Source organism: Kogia breviceps, chromosome 3 (genome assembly GCF_026419965.1).
Source record: "Kogia breviceps isolate mKogBre1 chromosome 3, mKogBre1 haplotype 1, whole genome shotgun sequence".
In the NCBI taxonomy this organism is placed as follows: Eukaryota; Metazoa; Chordata; class Mammalia; order Artiodactyla; family Physeteridae; genus Kogia; species Kogia breviceps.
In genome coordinates, this window is record NC_081312.1 from 158,829,333 (window position 1) to 158,849,706 (window position 20,374).

Genomic DNA, 20,374 nt, shown 5'->3' on the forward strand with positions numbered 1-20,374 from the left:
AAAATGGAAACAAAACATATCAAAACCTATGGGATGATGCAAATGCAGTTCTGAGAGGGAATTTTATACCAATAAATGCATATATTAAGAAAATGGAAGATCTCAAATAAACAACATAACTTTACACCTCAAGGAACTAGAAAAAGAAGGAAAAATGAACCCCAAATTTAGTGAAAGGAAATAAAGATCAGAGCTGTAATAAATGAAATAGAGACAAGAAAAACAATAGAAAAAAATCAATGAAACTCAGAGCTGTTTTTTTGAAAAGATAAACAAAATTTACAAATCTTTATTGAGACTAACAAGAAGAAAAGAGAGAATGAATACACAAATAAATAAAATCAAAAATGAAAGGGAAGAGGTTACAGCTGGTACTACAGAAATACAAAGGATCACGAAACTATCATAAACAATTATACACCAGTAAATTAGATAACTCAGAAGAAGTGGATAAATTGCTAGAAACATACAACCTGTCAAGACTGAATCAGGAATAAACAGAGAATCTGAACAGACGAGTAACGAGTAAGGAGATTGAATCAATAGTCAGACTGAAGCAGACTCACAGATGCAACTAATGGTTACCAGTAGGGAGAGTGAAGGGGGAAGAAAGGGTTATTATGGGATACATGAAATCATGTGTATAAAACTTTTGAAAATTGTAAAGCATTGTAGAGTTTAAAGAATCTTTCATTCAACAAGAAAAAAGAAAGAAAAAGAAAAAAACAATTCTAAAATTTGTATGGAACCACAAAGACCCTTAATAGCCAAAGCAATCGTAAGAAAGAATAACAAAGACAGAGGTATCACACTTCCTGATTTCAATCTATATTACAAAGTTAGAGTAATTTAAAAAGTATGGTGCTATCATAAAAAGAGACATAGAGAGGTCAATTGAACAGACTGGATAGCCCAGAAATACCCACCTCCCCCATTTATGGTCAACCAATATTTGACTAGACAGCCAAGATCACTCAATGGGAAAAGGACAGTCTCTTCCACAAATGGAGCTGGGAAAGCTTGAATAACCACATGAAGAGTAATGAAATTGGACCCCTATCTTACACCACTTACATAAATTAACTTGAAGTGGATTAAAGACGTAAGCATGAGACCTGATAAAACTCCTAGAAGAAAACATAGGAAAGAAACGCCTTAATATTAATCTTGGCAATGATTTTCTAGATATGACACCAAACACACAAGCAACAAAAGCAAAATTCAACAAGTGGGACTACATCAAACTAAAAAGCTTCTGCACAGCAAAAGAGCCAATAAAAAATGAAAAGGCAAACTATGAAATAGGGAAAAATATTTGCACAACACATATTGGATAAGGATTTAATATCCAAAATGCAAACAACTCAATAACAAAAAAGTAAACAATCTGATTTAAAAATGAGCAGAGGAACCAAATAAAAAATTTTTTCAAAGACATGCAGGTGGCTGGCTAACAGGTACATGAAAACATGCTCAACATCATCAGTCACCAGGAAATGCAAATCAAAACCACAATGAAATGTCACCTCACACCATTAGAATGGCCATCATCAAAAAGACACAAGAAAACAAGTGTTGACCAGGATGTGGAAAAAGGGAACACTTATGTACTGTTGTTGGAAACGTAAATTGGTTTAGTTACTATGGAAAACAGTAGGGAGGTTCCCCCAAAATTAAAAATAGAACTACCATCTGATCCAGCAATTCCAATCCTGGGTATATAGCCAAAGGAAGTGAAAACAGGATATCAAAGAGATATATGCATTCCCATGTTTACTGCAGTATTCACAACAGCCAAGATATGGAAACTACCTAGGTGTCTGTCAGTGGATGGATGGATGGATAAAGAAGTTGGGGTACTTATACACAATGCAATATTATTTAGCCATGAGAAAGAAGGAAATGCTGACATTTGTGACAACATGGATGGACCTTGCGGTCATTATGCTAAGTGAGATAAGTCAGACAGAGAAAGACAAATACTGCATGATCTCATTTAAATATGGACTCTAAAAGAGCCAAACTCATAAAAACAGTAGAATGGTGGTCATCAGGGACTGAGGGGTGGGGGAATTGGGAAAAAACTTGCAACCAATAGGCAAATAAGTTTTGGAAAACTAGTATGCAACATAGTGATTACAGACAATACTATATTATAAACTTTTGCCAAGAGACTAGGTCTTAATTTCCACCACAAACAGTTACGTGATGTGATGGAGGTGTTAGCTAACACTACAATGGTACTCATAATGCAATATATAGATGTACTAAATCAACATGTTGTACACCTTAAACTTATACCATGTTATATGCCAATTATATCTCAATAAAAATAAATTTTAAAAAAGAATACATTTATAATTTAACAAGGAGAGCTGATTGAGAGAGCAAATGTGCTAGTCTTCTACAATGTAGAATTTTTAAAAGTTATCTTTTGTTTAGCTCTTTTTGGTGGTTCAAATATAATTATTAAATAGCAATTATGATAATAGTACAACATCTGACTATAGACTGTGGTCTGAATTCTATTATTTATGGAATATAACTTCATAAGAGTTTCTGTATATTCACCACATAGCTCTTTTTTTCTTTATTCTTTTAGCCAAATAATTTTTATTCCACTGAACCAACTATCTTAATAAAAGGTTTTCTTGCATTTAAAAAATATTTTTAGAAGTTTTACTTTTACAACAAAATTGAGAAGAAGGGACCAAGATTTCCCATATGTCCCCTTCACAGCCTCACCCATTATAGACATCACTCACCAGAAGTTTTAAAATTTTTTACCAAGGATGAGCCTACATGAACACATTAATCACCTAAAGTTCATAGTTGACATCAGAGTTCACTCTTGGTGTTGCACATTCTAAGGGTTTGCACAAATGTGTAATGACATATATCCATCATAGTATCATATAGAATGTTCTCATTATCCTAAAAATCCTCTGTGCTCTGTCCAGTCATCTCTCCCCACCACCATCCCTGGTAACCACTAATCTTTAAATTGTCTCCATAGATTTGTCTTTTCCTGAATGTCATATTGGTGGAATCATACAGTATTTAGCTTTTTCTGATTGGCTTCTTTCACTTGGTAATTTATCATTTAAGGTTCTTCCATGTCTTCTCGTTACCTGAGAGCTTATTTCTTTAGCGCTGAATAATATTCCACTGTCTGGATATACTTCAGTTTATTTATCCACTCACCTACTGAAGGCAACTATGAATCAAGCTGCTATAAACATCTGTGTGGAGGTTTTTGTATGGACATAAGTTTTCCTTTGGGTAAACACCAAGGAATGTGATTGTTGGATTGTATGGTAAGAGTACGTTTCACTTCGTAAGAAACTGCCGAATTGTCTTCCAAAGTGGTTGCATCATTTTGCATTCCCACCAGCAACGTATGAGAGTTTTTGTTGCTTCACATCCTCGCTGGCATTTGGTGTTATCAGTGCTTTGGTTTTTGATCATTCTAAGTAAGTTGTGTAGTGTTATCTCATTGCTGTTTTAATTTTAATTTTCCTGATGAAATATGATGTGGAACATCTTTTCATATGCTTAACTGCCATCTGTATATCTTCTTTGGTGGCATATCTAATCAGGTCATTGGCCCTCTTTTTATTTGGGTTGTCCATTTTCTTATTGTTGATTTTTAATAATTCTTTGTATATTTTAGATAAGAGTCCTTTATCAGATGTGTCTTTTGCAAATATTTTCTCCCAGTCTGTGGCTTGATTTCATTCTCTTAACACTGTCTTTCACAGATAAGTTTTTAATTTTAATGAAGTCCAGTTTATCAATTTTTTTTCATGGATCATGCCTTTAATGTTATATCTAAAAAGGCATCACCATACTGAAGATCATTTAAGTTTTCCCCTATGTTATCTTTTAGGAGTTTTACAGTTTTGTGTTTTACACTTTGGTGTAAGATCATTTTGAGTTAATTTTAGTGAAGGGTGTTAAGATCTGTGTCTAGATTCATATTTTTGCATGTAGATGTCTAGTCATTTCAGCACCATTTGTTGAAGATACTATCTTTGCTCCATTGTATTGCTTTTGTTCCTTTGTAAAAGATCAGTTGGCTATATTTATGAGGACCTATTTCTTGCCTCTCTACTCTGTCCCACTGATCTATTATCTATTATTTTTCCAGTACCACACTGTCTTGATTACCAAGGCTTTATAGTAAGTCTTAAAGTCAAGGTGCATAAGTCCTCCAAATTTGCTCTTCTCCTTCAATATTGTGTTGGCTATTCTGGGTCTTATGACTCTCCATATAAATTTTAGAATCAGTTTGTCAGTATCTACAAAATAATTTGCTGGGATCTTATTGGGATTGCATTGAGTCAAGGTAGGAGGAATTGACATCTTGATAATATTAAGTCTTCTTATCCATGAATAAGGAATATCTCTCCATTTATTCTTTGATTTTGTTCATCAGAGTTGTGTAGTTCTCATGTAGTTTTTATATGTATTTTAGATTATAACTAAGTATTTCATTGTGGGAGTGCTAAAGTAAATGGCATTGTGCTTTTAATTTCAAATTCCACTTGCTCATTACTGGTATATAGGAAAATGATTGGCTTTTGTATGTTAACCTTGTATCCTGCAACCTTGCTGTAGTCACTTATTAGGCCCAGGAGTTGTTTCATTGATTCTTTTGGATTTTCTCCATAGACAATCATGTCATCTACAAACAAAGCAGTTTTATGTCTTCCTTCCTAATCTATGTATCTTTTATTACCTTTTCTTGCGTTGTTGCATTAGCAAGTACTTCCAGTACAATGTTGAAAAGAAGTGGTGAGAGGGAATGTCTCTGCATTGTGCCTAATCTTAGTGGGAAAGCTTTGAGTTTCTCACCATGAAGTACGATTTCAGCTGTAGGTTTTTTGTAGATGTTCTTTATCAAGTTGAAGAAATTATCCTCTGTTCCTAGTTTACTAACAACAAGAGCATCAACAAAGTAGCAATACTGTCTTCAAATCTATGAACATAGGATGCGTTTTCTTTTACTTATATTTTCTTTAATTTCTTTCAGCAATGCTTTATAGTTTTCATTATACCCAAAGTGATCTGCAGATCCAATGTAATACCTATCCAAATTCCAAAGACGTTTTTGCACAAAAAGAAAACCCCATCCTAAAATTCATATGAAATCTTAAAGGACCTCAAATATCCAAAACAACCTTGAAAAAGAAGATTAAAGTGGAAGGATTTGCATGTCCTGATTTTAAAACCTACTACAAAGCTACAGTAATCAAAATGACATGGTATTGACATAATACTGACGTAGGAATCGCATAGAGAGCCCAGTAATAAACCTTAGCATATATTTTCAAATAGTTTTTGACAATGGTGTCAAGACCATTCAATGCAGATAGGACAGGTTTTTCAACAAATGGTGCTAGAAAATGATATCCACATGCAAAAGAATGAAGCTGGAGCCTTGCCAACACTATATACAAAAAATACCTGAAAATGGATCAAAGACCTCAACGTAAGCCCTAACTCTATAAAACTCTTAGAAGAAAACATAGGGCCCAAACTTCCCATATTAGATTTGACAATGACTTCTTAAATATGACACCAAAGGCACAGGCAACCAAAAAAACAAGTAGAAAAACTTGGCTTCATGAAAAATTTAAAATTTTGTGCATTGAAAGACACTATCTACAGAAGGCAACCCACAGAATGGGAGAATATATCTGCAAACCATGTATCTGATAAGGGATTTATATCCAGAATATACAGAGAAGTCCTAAAACTCAAAACAAATAAACAACTCAATTCAAAAATGGGCAAAGGACTTGAACAGACATAGCTCCAATGAAGAGCTACAGACTGTCAATAATCACATGAAAAGATGTTCAACATCACTAGTTATTGGGGAAATGCAAATCAAACCTATGAGATACAATCTTCCATCTATTAGAACGGCTACTATCAAAACAAAACAAAACAGAAAATAAGTGCTGGTAAGGATGTGGAGAAATCAGAACTCTTGTGCACTGTTGGTGGGAATGTAAAATGGTGCAGCCACTGTGGAAAACAGTATGGTGGTTCCCCCTAAAAATTAAAAACAGAATTTTCATATGATCCAGCAATTCCTCTCTGGGTATAAACCCAGAAGAACTGAAAGCAGTGTCTTGAAGAGATATCTGTACACCCATGTTCATAGCAGCATTATTCAACAATAGCTAAAACATGTAAGCAACCCAAATGTCCATCAATAACTGAATGAGTAACAAAAGGCAGTCAGATGTCAGAGACATCTGAGTAGTGTCAGTCACGGTAGATAGGGAGCAATACCCCAGTAACAGACCCTGAGTTCCTGATGCTAAAAATGTCAACTCTGAAGGCCAAGGGGACATCCAGAAACCAGGCAGCAAGGCATGTCATTGAGAGATCAGAAGACAAAGGTCACTGCATGGATCCAAAGACCCCTCACCTTTATCCACCTTTAGAAGACACACTTCTCCCCCTACTCTAAAAACTCTTGAGGGGAACAGCAGGAGAGGGGAAGTTAGCTCAAAGACCCAGTGTTCTTGTCCACGAGAGACTGCATATGACCTGAGAGGACCAATTCTATAATCAGTTTAGACTAAGCTTTCCTTTGAACCACGTCTGTTCAGTGAGTGAGGTCTCAGGTAGTAGGCAAGATTAGGTTTAAACAAATTATTACACATTTTGTTTAAAAAAAAAAAAAGGAATGATAATCTACTCTTTTCTAATTCATTTTAAAGAGGATCATAAAGATTAAGAAAGATCAAGCTATAATTCTTATAACCTTTTAGTAATTCCAGCCCCCGAGTACCTGCTGCTGGAGAGTGAAGACATGCCATGGAGCACACCTTCTCCATTTGTTTGCCTCCAGTTTAAATCCTGCGATTTGTGTTCAGTTTCTTTCCGCCGTTGATCTTTAGGCCAGAGATTGGGAGCTCTTCTTATAAATAAATCACTTCCAAGCATTTTATTCTGGATTTTACAAGAGTTTGCAGTAAGTTTTTCAGAAGCATAAAGAATGGTCTTAGGCACTGCCCAAGAATCCCAGAGGGCCTCATCAGACCCAGGCACCTTCTTGGAGAGTGGCTGTGACATGCCCCCCACATTGCAGGTGGACTCCTCACCTGGGCCTGTGTGTGTGTGTGGGGGGTGCTCCTCACCTGGCCTTTGGGCCGAGAGCTGCATCTGCTCTGCTCTTGGTCCTTATCCTGGCTGCCCTGAGCCTGGGTCTGAACAGAGAAAATACATAATTAAGAAGGGCTCAGAAAAAAGGATGAGGGAAGAGTGGAAAGGCGGGAGGGGAAGTTTACCTGGCAGAAGGTTCCACGTACAAGTTACGTCTCACCGCCTTTTGTGCTAACCGTGCCCCTTGGGAGAGCAGCTGTCAGTGAGACTTGCCGTTTCAGGTCCCTTATCCATGTGGAAGCTACCTTTTCCCCCAAGTCTGTCTTTGCATCCGTTACCTCTGTCTCTCAAACCCTTCCTGCAGCTCTGGGAGTAACAGATGTCTCCAAGCCCCTACCTGTCCACATGCATTTTTTTTTTTTTTTTTTTTTAAGCATCCAGCTCAGGCATCCAGCTCAGGTCCCATACCGAACTTTTCTTTGCAAATCAGTCCTTTCTCTCTGGTCTGATGTAATAATTAGGACTGGTTCTTTTTTTTTTTTTTTTTTTCCATACGCGGGCCTCTCACTGTTGTGGTTTCTCCCGTTGCGGAGCACAGGCTCCGGACGTGCAGGCTCAGCAGCCATGGCTCACGGGCCTACCCGCTCCGTGGCATGTGGGATCTTCCCGGACCGGGGCACGAACCCGTGTCCCCTGCATCGGCAGGCGGACTCTCAACCACTGTGCCACCAGGGAAGCCCAGGACTGGTTCCTTTTATCTGCAGAAATGGCATAGTATCTTGATGCTATACACATTCCTCTGGTCTCCTAGAAAGCGGCTGTTTCCTCTGGAATTCTGTTTGAGAGCATACAATAAGAGATGAGATTTTTTTAAAGTTAATAAGTTTATGCATAATTGGAATGCAAAGCAGAATCTTTTCTGGTCTTGTAATATTAAGAAGTACAAGGAAAGTGCCTGATCAGTAGCAATATACACTTATCAGAATGACTATCTCCAGGCCCTCACTTGTCTTAGGCTCCAGAAAGTCTGGAGCCTAAGACGAGTGAGGCTCATGGAAAAAACCAACTAAGCAGGAGAGGTAACATGGACTGAAAGCATCATGTGCTCAAGCACAACAAACTGCAAAGCCACACAAGGTGGATAAATTCAACCACATAAAGAAAGTTCAGCATGGCAAAAAAAGTGAATTGAAAAAAAAGTGACACAAAGAGGGAAAAAAAATTTCAACTCATCACAAAGGGCCAATCTCCCCAACTAACAGAAATCACAGCAATCAAGAGGAAAAAGTGTGTAGAAGGACAATGCCAAAGAGAAACAGTCACCACTCCCATGCCAATATAAACATGTATCAAAGATTTTACAACTGGTTCAAAGGAGGATTCCAAGAACACCACAGATACAGAAAACAAGGAATTCTGAGGTGAATTTACAAATAGATGTGAAACAGGTCTGTCTACAGGGACACAATTTGCATTTCTATGGACAAGAATAATTAGTATTATCAGTCTTCCACAATTAACAGATTGTAAAGTAGTTCAAAGACAGTAAAAGGCAGAGAACCTGGATAGGTGAGTTAGACAGGACTTCCAATAATCTTTTTTTTTTTTTTTTTTTTTGCCTTTTAAAAACGTTCACAATATTTCCTGACAAGTTAGTAGTTCAAGGGTCATGAACAAACAATCCGCAGAAAGAGAAATACAAGTAGTCTTTAAGATATTTTTAAAATATTCAAACTTACTTATAATGAGATAAATTTAATTAAATCGATACTTTCTGTCGTTGAAGAGTTGCTGGTGAAAGTGAAAAATCAAAGTGAAACCACTATGGGGCTCTCTGGCAAAATCCGTGAAAGTTACAGATGCATTTACCCAATGACTCATCAATCCTATGTCCAGAAATCTACCCATCAGGTACGCTTGCCCACATGTAAAATGAACTGTTTTCGTCATAACAAAAGTTGATTGGAAAAGGCTAAGTGTCCACTGACAGGAATGGAATTAGGGAAGATGGGATGCTGTGATGCTTTTAAAAAAGTAGCAGCTCTCGGTGCCAACATTACAGAGCAGAGTGTATGGTAGACTACCTTTGGGTTAGAACCAAGGGATGATAGGATATGTATTCATAACTGACTTGTATTCACATAAAGAAACACAGAAATGATACACCAGAAACGAGTATAAATGGCCACCTGTCATGGACTGTGTGGAGGCGGGGGGGGCGCCAGGACAAGACTGAACCTCTTCCTGTAATTTCCATATTTGGACCATGTGACTGGATTACCTATTCAAAATGTTACCTTTTTTTCAAAAGGACGATTTGGGTTTTCCTAACAGCCCAGGCTGTAAATGGTGAGGTGGTGATGGCAGGTAACAGTGATATTTTTCTTTTTCCTCTTGTCTAACTGCATTGTGTCTAACTGGAGAGGTCTGGACACCTTCACACACACTGCACCAGCCCACTCGTGCTTTCTACCTTCATTTTCCATAACTAGACTGTTGTCCCTGACGATCTCGTGCCTCCTGGAACCTCCTCCTTTATCCTCATTAAGTGCTTTAAACATAGTAGGAGCTCCTTACAGCCATTAAACTGACTTATTGTCCTGGTTCCCTGAAACTCAAGGAGTCACGGGAGCCCACGGCTGAGTGAATCGAGGATTATGTAGCAGAGATGTCTGGACAAAGGACAGGCTGGAAAAACAGAGAGGTGCCCATGGGGAGAAGGACCTTCCTGCAGCAAATTATCTTCCACAGACCACCCTCTCGCATGACTAAACAAAATATTTAACATGTGAAAACTTGAACATTTGACTTGAATTTTAAGCAGACCAAATGGAGGCTTTAATTGTTCACATTACAAAGGACCATGGGGTCTCTGTAAACAGCTTCTCAAATGTTTCTCCTTATATCCTGAAACATTTGATAGAGTTAGAAACTAATAGCAAAGTGTTAGCCTCTGCTAATAATCTATCAGCCTCTGCTGATAGATTATCATTCAACTGAGATATAAAATTCTGAACTTGGCTGCTTAAAAAGAATCCTGACATTTTGGGGACCTCCCTGTTGTTCAGTGCAGGATACCAGGCGCCCTAACTCCTATACCACGAAGGGAGGCGGGAGAGGCTGCTCTGGTATCTTGCCGACAGGGCGTATCGGCACAAACGACGCCCCAGACACCCTGAGGGCATGTGGCCAGTTCACCCCGGCTCTACTCTGAGAAACACACGAGTCCCTTCCTCCCTGTGCAGTCCCGGCTGGAGCAGGTTAGTTACGAGCAGCACCAGCTGCTTGATGGTGAGACGAGGCACTGGCCTCAGCACCGTATTTTGGTTAGAGGATTAGTCTGAAGAACAGCGTGTGTAAGGGAAACAGGATCTTCAAGACCATCTAGTCTCACCCTTCTTTGTAAAGACGGGAAAGCTTACGTGATCCCCTGTGTTGGCAGAGCCAAGACTGACCCTCAGTCTCTGGCTCAGGCCTTGCTGTCCCTGCTGGACACGGGCTCTGAGGAGGGTGGGCTCCTCCCAGACTTCAACCCAGCAACAACCCATGGCTGGTGCTCAAATGTTTATTGACTGAATAAGTGAAAGAGACAGAAGTTGGAAAATTAAAACATTTAAAGCCCAAACTATCAGACTCAGAAACTAATTGCTTTTAAAAGAAAAACCAGAATCAGAAGTTAATTCTCAAAAGTTTGCCTTATTACTTGTGTGTCTTACAACAGCAATCAGCAAACTACAACCCCAAATCTGGCCAAATCCAGCTACTGCCTATTTTTGTAGGGCCCACAAGCTAAAGGTAGCATTTATACTTGGAAAAAATCCACAGAATAATATTTCATGATGGGAGAATTATATGAAATTTACGTTTCTGTGTTCTTAAATACAGTTCTGTTGGACCAGATCCTTTCCCACAGATCTGAGGGCTGCACCTGGGTCACAACGTCAGGACTTGAGTGGTTCAGACAGAAGCCACCTGGCCCTTTACAGACATGTCCGCCACCCCAGCCTTAGCAGGCTGGTGAGGATCTGGTTCAACTCTCGCTGGAGCTGTTGCCAATATGCAGCATAATCAGTGTGCCACTGCCCGTTCAGGTGTAACTGCCCGCTAACGACCAACGGTTTAACCTTAACCAAAAGCATCCCTAAGACCCATCAAGACCGGCCAACTCACCTCACAGCCCACTCCTACATCCAGGAACCCCAGCCGGTGACACGCTGCCGCCACTTGCCAGCTAGGACACCCTGCAGCCATTGTCCAGGTGACACTGACGTGAAAGCCGCGCTGCCCCCTTGGCGGCTAGGAGCTTTGCTCCGCGAGGAGAGTGTCACCCCCTGGCTCTCAGGCTCGGATGCTTTTGATGCTGCCTGACCTGTGGGAAAGCCCATTGGACAGTGGTCAGGACAGGTGGCCTCTGCCCTCGCACGGGGGGCTGAGGAACGGGATGCACAGCAATGCTGCCCCTTGCCCCCCAGGTTGAGGGAGCATGGACGGGGGTCAGGGACCGCCAAGGGTGACTGACAAGACGCGTGGGTGCATCCGGTCCCTCGGAAAACGTCCCATGGGAATGCAGGGAGGGGGCTGCTCTGGCCGCACGTGGCCCTCACCTCACCGCTCCATCCGGGGTTCCGCCGAAGTGCAAGTCCCGACGCGGTCCTCGTCCTCCTGACGGTCAGCAGAGCAGGGACGCATCAAGTTAGCGGACCGCTGTCCCTCAGCGGCTCGCCCGCATCTCCTGAACGTCTGCTCGGGCCGGTCTGGCCCGCAGAGAACACACGCCCTGGTCCCCCTAGGGAAGCTGGACAGTCCCAGAGTTATCTGTCAACACGTGTCAACACCAACACGAGGTAGGGAAACGAAGCAAAACGAGGGGAGCTGAGGCCAAGCCTGGATCCTCTGCGCCCGCACTGCCGGGCTTCCCTTCCTCCTTCTCACTTTCCGTTTCTGCTCCTTTGCTTTTCCCCTGGTCAGTCTGTCCCCCGAGCCCGACAGCCCCACGTGGGGCCCCGCGCTCTCTTCACAGGTGATGAGTGAGGAGCCGCGGAGCCGAGCCACCTGCCAGCCTCCTGCCCCGACGACCAGCACGGCCGGCTCAGCTGCAGATGCCGTCCATCTGCTAGAGGCCTCTGTGCCGGCCCTGGGTGGGCCTCCGACCCGCCCCCTGTGAACGACCGAGTCGGGGGTGACAGCGATGTGCAGGATGGAGGGGGGAGGGGAGGGAAAGGGGGGAGCCGAGGGGTCACCGAGACACGGGGGATCCACCCCAGCCAGAGGAGCTGATGCGTGGACCACCTCGAGGGGTCACCACCGCCAACCACCGCCCGAGGCAGCACAGCTGACCCAAGTCTCTCGCTAAGGTATCGTACTGACTTGGTCTTGCCCAGTTATTTTGTTCATGGATTAACCTTAAAAACGGAAAGACAGTTAAGAGGTGAACTGAGGGGCCCACTGGACTGGAGCCAGAGCGGCCGTGACGGGAAAGATGCCCTCTTGGGACCCAGAGCCCACCTGTGGGCCGGCAGGAGAGAAAGGGCTGGCCCACCGGTGGGGACCGGGGCTGTGAGTTCTGCTGAGAAGATGTAAGTCGAGACTACAAGTCACAAAAGACGCGGATGTCAAGGAAACAGAAACTCTCTCCTCGGAAGCAGTGACACCACGTCCCTTGAGGTGGACACACCACCCGACGTGGGACACGAGACATCAACGAGGATGGTAAGACCCAGAATGATGATCGACCAGCTGACCAAACTCCTGACTGTGTCCCCAGACCTCAGCATTGTGCTGGAGGACGCAGAACGCGGCATCAGAAGAAACCCTACGCACGCACAGGAACACACACGCTGCACAAAGCACGGCCACATGGGGCAGTTCTGTGTCAGCAACGTTCTGAGTCACCCAATGCAGGTGGTCTGCACCAACCACCCACTTTTATACCCCCAATTAGTGCGGGACGGTCCTGGTACAAGTGGAATTCGAACACAAAGGCACTCGGGTGAAACCTGTTGATCTGTGTGCAGAATCAGTTCTACTGATTTTCACGTGTATTAAACTTAAGCTTTTGTAACCATCAGGCTGGAGGTCAGTTAACCCGCTACTACTTTTTTTTTTTTTAAACATCTTTATTGGAGTATCCCGCTCTTTCCAAGAGATGAAGCCAAGATCAAAACAAAGATAATTTGGGTTGGAATCGTCAGCGAGATCTATGTCCTGGCAAAGCTTCCTGCCAAAGAGCAGCAGAGAGTTTGTGCACACAGACTCACACTCCTTGTTCCTGAACGTTACCAATAATCTGTACACTTGGAGCAAAATATGAACAAATATATTTAGATATATTTAAAAGAATTAAAAAAAAACATTTCACAAAACATTTGTTGCCATAGGAATATTTTTAGCAATAAATGCCCACATCAAAATTTAAACATTGTTCAAAGTATGATTATCTGTACTGATAAGTAATGCAACAAATTATGTAAACAGAGTCAGATACATTCCTGGTAGGAGTCACTTCCTTCCTAGGATGGAAGCTGGCCCAGTTTTCCAGGGGACCAATTAAGAAACTGCTATTTTCAGAGCAACAAAAATAAAAGCTTTTATTTGTTCATTTGAATATAAAACAGGCGTTATCACAGATGTACAAAGCTTACTGGTGGTTTAACATACGAGAAGGTTGCCGTCCTTTGCACATAAAAATTTTGTTTGAAACCGTGATTGGCTGGAATTTCTCTAACCAGTCACCACACTATGAAATAACGCTGCTAGCATCCAACTGGTAAAAGGGACCGTTTCCCTTGGGTAAAGTGTCAAGCAGGATTAAATAGATATAATAAACAAGCACCATGAGGAAGCCGCCCTGTAGGGTTGGTCTGAGTCTCAGTGATCACTGTGTACCCTCCTGTGTGCAAGGTGATCACACGGTTTTGTCTGACTTCAAAAGCACAAGGTCACAAGACAAACACTGGTCACGTTCTCATGAATGACTCATCCACAGCACAATTCCTAGTACAGAACGATCTTCCTTTATTGCTAAACGGGTGGTACTTAGTGTCTCCTTTCCTTTTTCTTGCACAACAGAACTTGGATCCCAGCCCTGAGCCCTCTGGACCTCGACGCTGACACAGGACAGCAGGACCGACCTCACCCCACCTCGCTGGGCCTCGCGAGTCACCTGCAGTCCTGCTTCCTCATCAGTGTCGGACCCGAAACCTTAAACCCCTCCCCCTACACAAGGTGGGCATGTGTGTCTTTCTTGTGTGTGGTGGGGTTTTTTCCCCCTTAGGAAGCGAAAGACTGTGGGAATGTGTATCTGAAGCATGTAGAGAAATATTCATACACAGCAATGAAGTCAAACAATATTTTAAAAATCAAATAGCTTGTGGAGATGGAACAATGCACCCCACATGCAGACAAATTTTTAAAAAATGCCACTTAAAATTTTAACAGCAATTAGCCTTGGATCTCAGAAGTCAAACAAAACTCTCTTGTAGCAAAGGGCTCACTGCCAGCACACAGAGCAAAGGCAGATAGATTAGACAACCTCACAGAAAGGGTCTCAGTCTCGCCAGCAGCAATCTTAGTCATGCAGACCTGACACAGCCCCGGTGGGGCGCACTGGGGCAATTACAAAGTGAATCTCGCTCAGACAGCTGATACTTTTTCCTGGCTGGATGCAGACGGGCTGATTCAGTCCCGGAGTGTGCGAGGAGCTCTGAAAGTTCCAAGGCGTGTGAGGCGGCAGCAGCAGCAGCAGCAAGAGATGGAAATCAGAAGCGTGTCCTCGCAGGAGGTGCGGTGACGGGGGTGGGGTGTGTGGGGGGGAAGAGGGGGCGTTGGGGGCCTCCTGCCCCAGCCAGTAGCTCTGTTGTCCCGGCAGTGGGGGCGGCTCCCCAGGCATGACCCCCTCCCTGGTGAGTATCTTCCCTTAAAGCCGCTGAGGGAGTCAGCACAACCCGCTGCAAATGACCACAGAATGACATTCCTTTTCATACCGAGGACCAAAAAAAGGTGACACAAACAAAAATGATGGGAACATTGTGCAATGAATTCTTGCGGCCGAGGGAGCGCGTGCTGTGGGCCAGCTGCTCCCCAGGCCGTGCAGTGCGGTGGGCACGCAGCACTGACAATCCGTCGAGACCCCTCAGCAGAGGGAAAAGTGCACGTCCAGCTCCGATCCGCCACCTCTGAGGCGACACCGCCACTTGCTGGTCTCTGGTTCCAGAGGAAAGGTTCCGACTGTGCTGCTGGCTGTCTGGCCGCGCACACCAGCAACGGGCGAGAGTCTATCTACAGTGCAGTGGAGGGGACGCCATGCAAGTGACAGGTTCTGCGTTTTAAACTTTAAAATCTCCTTTGTTCTTAGTGAATTTATATTTCATATATATATATTTGTTGTGATGCTATCCACGCAAGATAATACAACACTTTTTATATTAGCAAACATTACAAGACTTTAATATTCTTGAATGTTTTCTCTGTTATACTTCTAAAGAGATCAAAATAAATTAAACGTTTTGTACATAATTACATAAGAAGTTAACTTATTTTATCATTTTAGTTTAGTACAAAGATATCTGCAAGGTAATTGCCGAAATACACCTTATTTATAATTTCTTCTCATTCCATGCTAAAATTCAAAGGCCGATTATTAGCCTGTTTCTTCAGCACATTTCGGACAAAGAAAGCTGCTAAAATCTAATTGGAAGGTGCTATTTGGAAGGTTTTCTCGTACCTCAACAAACTGTCCTAAAAGGATGAGCTCCAGCAATGGCTTAAATTAGTAGCAGGTCCATGGCATTAAGATTTCATGACACATTAAAACAGAGAAAACAATTCTTTGTTACACTACATAAATTGTTTAAAAGAACCCATCTGGAGGGCAGAATATTTTTTTAATTGCTATTTTGGCTTAACAAAATACCACATTTACGAAGAAAGCACTTATTATCCAATAATTAAAAAAAAAAAGAAAAAGTTTTTGAAATGGGCTTTTCCAACAAACTGAAGGCAGTAACACAAAGTCCTTCTGAGCAAACTTCACATTTCTCGTCTCATCCCCGTGCCGATCAGGACGAGTGGAAAGTCTCCTCCCCACCACTTGGCAAAGGCTCCGCTCGGAAACTCGCCCTGGCGTCTGCACACTCGCGACACTGAGCAGACGGCCCACCTCTGGGAGTGTCTACATGTTGTAGGCCACGTAAATGGGGTCCAGCTGGTCGGCCAGGAAGCCGTCGCGGAGGTGCATGCGCTGCTTCTCCCCCCGGGAGTTGATGGGGATGACGCCGATGTCCACCACCACCACCACCCCCACCACCAGGTAGTGCTCCTCCAGGACCACGTTGGTCACCAGGGGGACCAGGTCCAGGGCTTCCTGCTCGGACCCGTCGAGCTCAACCACAACCACCAGCAAATTTGTCCAGGTGAACACAGCACTGGAAGAGAGAGAAGCATCACTGTACAGCGGGGCTTGAACTTAACGATCCTGTTTTCTTTTCCAGACGTTCCATTGGGTTCTTTGCCGACCTGTCTGGGCGCTAAGCCTCTTCAGTCCTGTTGGTCCCTGACCGGCTCTCACACTCCCGTCATCCGCACCTCCTACAGACCTGCTCTCACGGTGGCAGCAGCCCCGCCCCTGCCCTTCCTGGATCCACGCACCCCTAAGGGTGGAGTCTGTCCCGCCAGGTGATTGGGTCAGCCTGCAACATGGTCTGTGGGCTTGTCGCTGAGGTTAGGACGGTGGGGGCACTGGGGCTGGTCCTGACTTGCCTCTGCCACCAGGGGGATGAAAAACGTGTGAAGAGCTGCCAGCCCCTGGCCCAGCTGACCCGTGGGCTCCAGCCACGCTGGAGTCAGATACCTCAGCGGTCAACTGCAGACCCAGGGCACATTAACTGATTCCTGTTTAAAGTACTGAGTTTAGGATGAGGGCAAGGCAGTGAGATTGGACTCATGTGGGGTAATTCCTGGAGAACTCCAGAGATTTACCCAGAAGTGTCTTATTTTGGATCTTTCAACAGGAGGGCCACCCAGAGTATTTTGTCTGCCCAATTTGTAAAAGCCTAAGAACAGTGTTTTACACTTTAAGCCACTTTAACATCATATAGTTGGGCTTTTAAAACGTGGTCATTTAAGAACCTTAACACACACTGCCCCTGGCCACCGGGGCCACGTTGAGGCCAGGCCAGGCTCTGGGGCCCTGCAGTGGGCTGCGGGGATCTTTCTCTTGCCAGACACAGAGAAGGTTCTATCTCAGTTGTGAGGCAGGAAGTATCTGGGAACATTCACTATTGTTGCCTGAAAGCATAGGGTATGCCTATTAGGAAACAATGAATATTTTGTTCAGTATGGCCAATGAATACATGAAAATGAAAGGGAGACATTGGAGAAAGTGTTCAGCAGACCCCTCCTTCTGGATTTTGCTTTGTGATGAGTGTGTACACCTAAGGGAACAACCTTGTGGGGAGCTGTTCCCGAGAAGAAGTGCCAGTGCCGAGTCCCAGGGCACAACTCCCAGCACCGGGCACCGCTCCACACGGGCCGTGCCCTAAGTCCATGAATCACATGTGACTACTCTGATGTGTACTGGGGACAATCTTATCCTGGCATTTGTAATCGATGGCGCAGCATTAGGACCAGCTCAGACTCCACAGTTAACTGGGGAGGGGGTCTGCCAGGAGGCCGCGGGCTGCTGCCGGCTACTCTCCTTCCGCCGGAGCTCTCCTGGGGCCGCAGTGGCTGAGAGGGTTGGGGGACTGGACCATACTCAGTGAGGCAGTCACAGATGTGACCTGGCATCACATCCTTCTTTCTCTGCATGAAGTGACTGATGGGGGAACCGTGAGGAGGGGCCACAGGCAAGGGGGAGGGAAATAACAGAACAGTTGTGCTGCACAGACTCCAAGAGAAGAGGAAACCCTTCGGAATACAACGCAGCTTTATTCCGCGTCATCTAAGCAATGCTCAGAACAGAAAGGAGAAACCCACGAGGGGCACCCCTGCCACACACTTTTAAGTGGAAATGGCACCTTTTCAACTAGATAGAAAATACTCGAGGGAGGCAATACAAGCCAGTCAAAATTATTTTCTTAAAAATACAAAAATGGAAGGCTGTGATTAGTATTTATAGCTATTTAGATGGAAACTGAGGTGGGACCCTGCCAGTTTCTGGGCTGATACCTTTCTGGGGTTTCTGCCCTCCTCGACACACGAGTGGACAGGCAGCTTTGGCAGGCGGAGGGCTTGTGCTTCAGACGGGCTCCGTCACTGCTCACCCTGAAACGCGGCACCAAGTGGGGATGAGGCGCTCCCGTCCACCCGACTCTTCTGTCTGCCAAGACCTCTGTGCAGTGCAGTGCGTGGCCAAGGACACCAGCCTGCGCCAGCTAACATGAGGCAGCTGACAATCTCAGACCAACCCACCTGCCGAGAAAACTGCTCCCGAGAGGTTTTGGAACAAGCCTCCCCTGGTGCTCCTGCCCTGAGCTTCCAGACCAGCTCCATCAGGCCTCTGCCAGTTCAGGGACTGAGGGAATGAGCAGACCTGCAGCCAGTGGTGCTGAAGCCACTTTTCACTCTCAAATGCCACGTAAAGGGGCAGCACTGCAGCCCCCAGGCCAGGAGGTAATCTGGGCACACTCACACGTCACAGCCAACCAAACGGCCAGGGAGAAGCATGGCCTGCAAGGCCCCTCAGCCCCAAGGGTGGCTGGGGTGGGTGACTTGTCACTGACAACCCAGTGACGCTGGCAAACGCGGCCTCTCCTGGAGCCTAAGGTCTCCCCACAGGCATGCTGCGTGTAGGCTTCCGCGGACAGTCTATTTCCCCTACATCACGCCTTCCTTAACAAAAAAACCCAAATAAACGGTTCCCTGGAAACACCGCCCCGCCGTCTGTATGTCACTCTCGGGAAAAGCAACAACTCTGCACTAGGAGTGCTCCTGAGAGGTTCAGATTCACCCTGGAAAGCTGACTCCACCCCGGACCCCGTGCCCTCGGGCTGCTGCCCCCTCCTCACCATTCCGTGACACTTTTGTGGGCTCTGATGACGGAGGTCTCGATGTCTATTGGGTGATACCTCATGCCGCGCAGCTCCATGGCCTCATCTAGGGCCCCCACCACGTAGAGGGCGTCGTGGCGCTCTGTACAGGGAATGGAAATCGTGTGAACTTCACCGTAATGCCGCTCAAGTCGCTTAAAAAATAAAAAAGACTACCCCGGAATGCAAAAGAGATGCAAAGAAAAGATCACTGAGCAAGGGATGCTGTCTCCCTTCTACCAGGGAAACTCTGCAGCCTGAGGCTTTCAGGGAAAAGGTACAGGCGGAAGTGCTGCCTAGCTCAGCGCTGGCCGCACGTCTGCATGTCCCTCCCCTCATCCCACAGGAGTAGCCTCCACACGCCGTCAAGTGCATTATCACACAGCCCTCAGCAGCATCAGCACCGCTGGGACACGGGCCAGCAGACCTGCTCCCTGGAGTCACATGGTGAGGACCCAGCACAGCCCAACTTATGCCCAGTTCCCTCTGGTGCCAGCACATAAGCTCTTAACTCTCTTATTACTGCACGTCTGAGCGGGAAGAGGAAGCATAGTTTCTGAGAATGTTCTCGAACAAAAATTTCCTTAGCTCGTGTAATTGTTAAATTTATTCTCATCAGCTGTGCAAACCTTGGGATAATGACAACATGCAGTCTGTCCATCTTTCCTTGAAAACAAGGAGACATCTTTAATCTTTAGACTAGTAAATGTATCACGGTGAGTTTGAGAGAAGTGACTGACATATAAAATACCAGAAAATAAATCTTTTTCAGGTTAAGTCAGATGAGATGGAGGCAGTTACTTGCTGGCTTCTAATCATAGCTGCCGTAGGGTATCCTACTGTCCCAGCCCCTGGGCTCCGCAGGATGGGACCTGCCCTGCCTCCTGGGAGGTCTGGGTGTTGATAAGCTTAGTTCTTCAAGGAACCCCAGATAGCACCCTCAAGTAAAACAGTCTACGATTTTCCCAAATTGAAAATGCAACACCAAAATATATTGTACTTTTCCCCTAAATTCATGCTGGTTCAGCCAGGTTGGCTCAGCTCCCATCAGACAGGTGGGTCAGAAAGGCTCGCTGACTTCTGGCTTTGAGTCTGACAGGATCTCACCAAGAAAGCTCAGGCCCCATCTCTATGTAATACCCAAGTCCTGTCTCTGTTTTTAGTGAAATAAAGAGTGGAGAAAGGATTCCAGCATCAGCAAAGACCTGAAGAGCAGGCAGGCT

The 20,374-nt window shown here is 44.6% G+C and overlaps 1 protein-coding gene and 2 long non-coding RNA genes across 6 annotated transcripts in view; 1 reads left to right on the forward strand and 2 right to left on the reverse strand.

The window, feature by feature from the left end:
* Positions 1 to 6,890: 6,890 nt before the first annotated feature.
* LOC136793944 (uncharacterized) lies at positions 6,891 to 7,918 on the reverse strand. Its single transcript, XR_010840043.1, has 3 exons — positions 7,311 to 7,918; positions 7,161 to 7,229; positions 6,891 to 6,972 (listed from the first exon to the last, which is right to left on the reverse strand). It is a non-coding gene; the product is annotated as an uncharacterized lncRNA (long non-coding RNA).
* A 5,767-nt stretch (positions 7,919 to 13,685) lies between these two features.
* Positions 13,686 to 20,374, reverse strand: part of DIP2C (disco interacting protein 2 homolog C) — a 371,973-nt gene continuing 365,284 nt past the window's right edge. For all 4 annotated transcript variants that reach the window (XM_059056827.2, XM_059056829.2, XM_067030168.1 and 1 more), the window contains 2 exons: positions 19,131 to 19,254; positions 13,686 to 16,547 (listed from right to left, as the gene is read on the reverse strand). In XM_059056827.2, coding sequence (XP_058912810.1) covers positions 16,295 to 16,547; positions 19,131 to 19,254 — 377 coding nt within the window. In that variant the 3' untranslated portion in view covers positions 13,686 to 16,294. The remainder of the gene's footprint in view (positions 16,548 to 19,130; positions 19,255 to 20,374) is intronic.
* Positions 14,674 to 17,462, forward strand: LOC136793856 (uncharacterized). The gene is made up of 2 exons (XR_010839873.1): positions 14,674 to 14,905; positions 16,614 to 17,462. It is a non-coding gene; the product is annotated as an uncharacterized lncRNA (long non-coding RNA).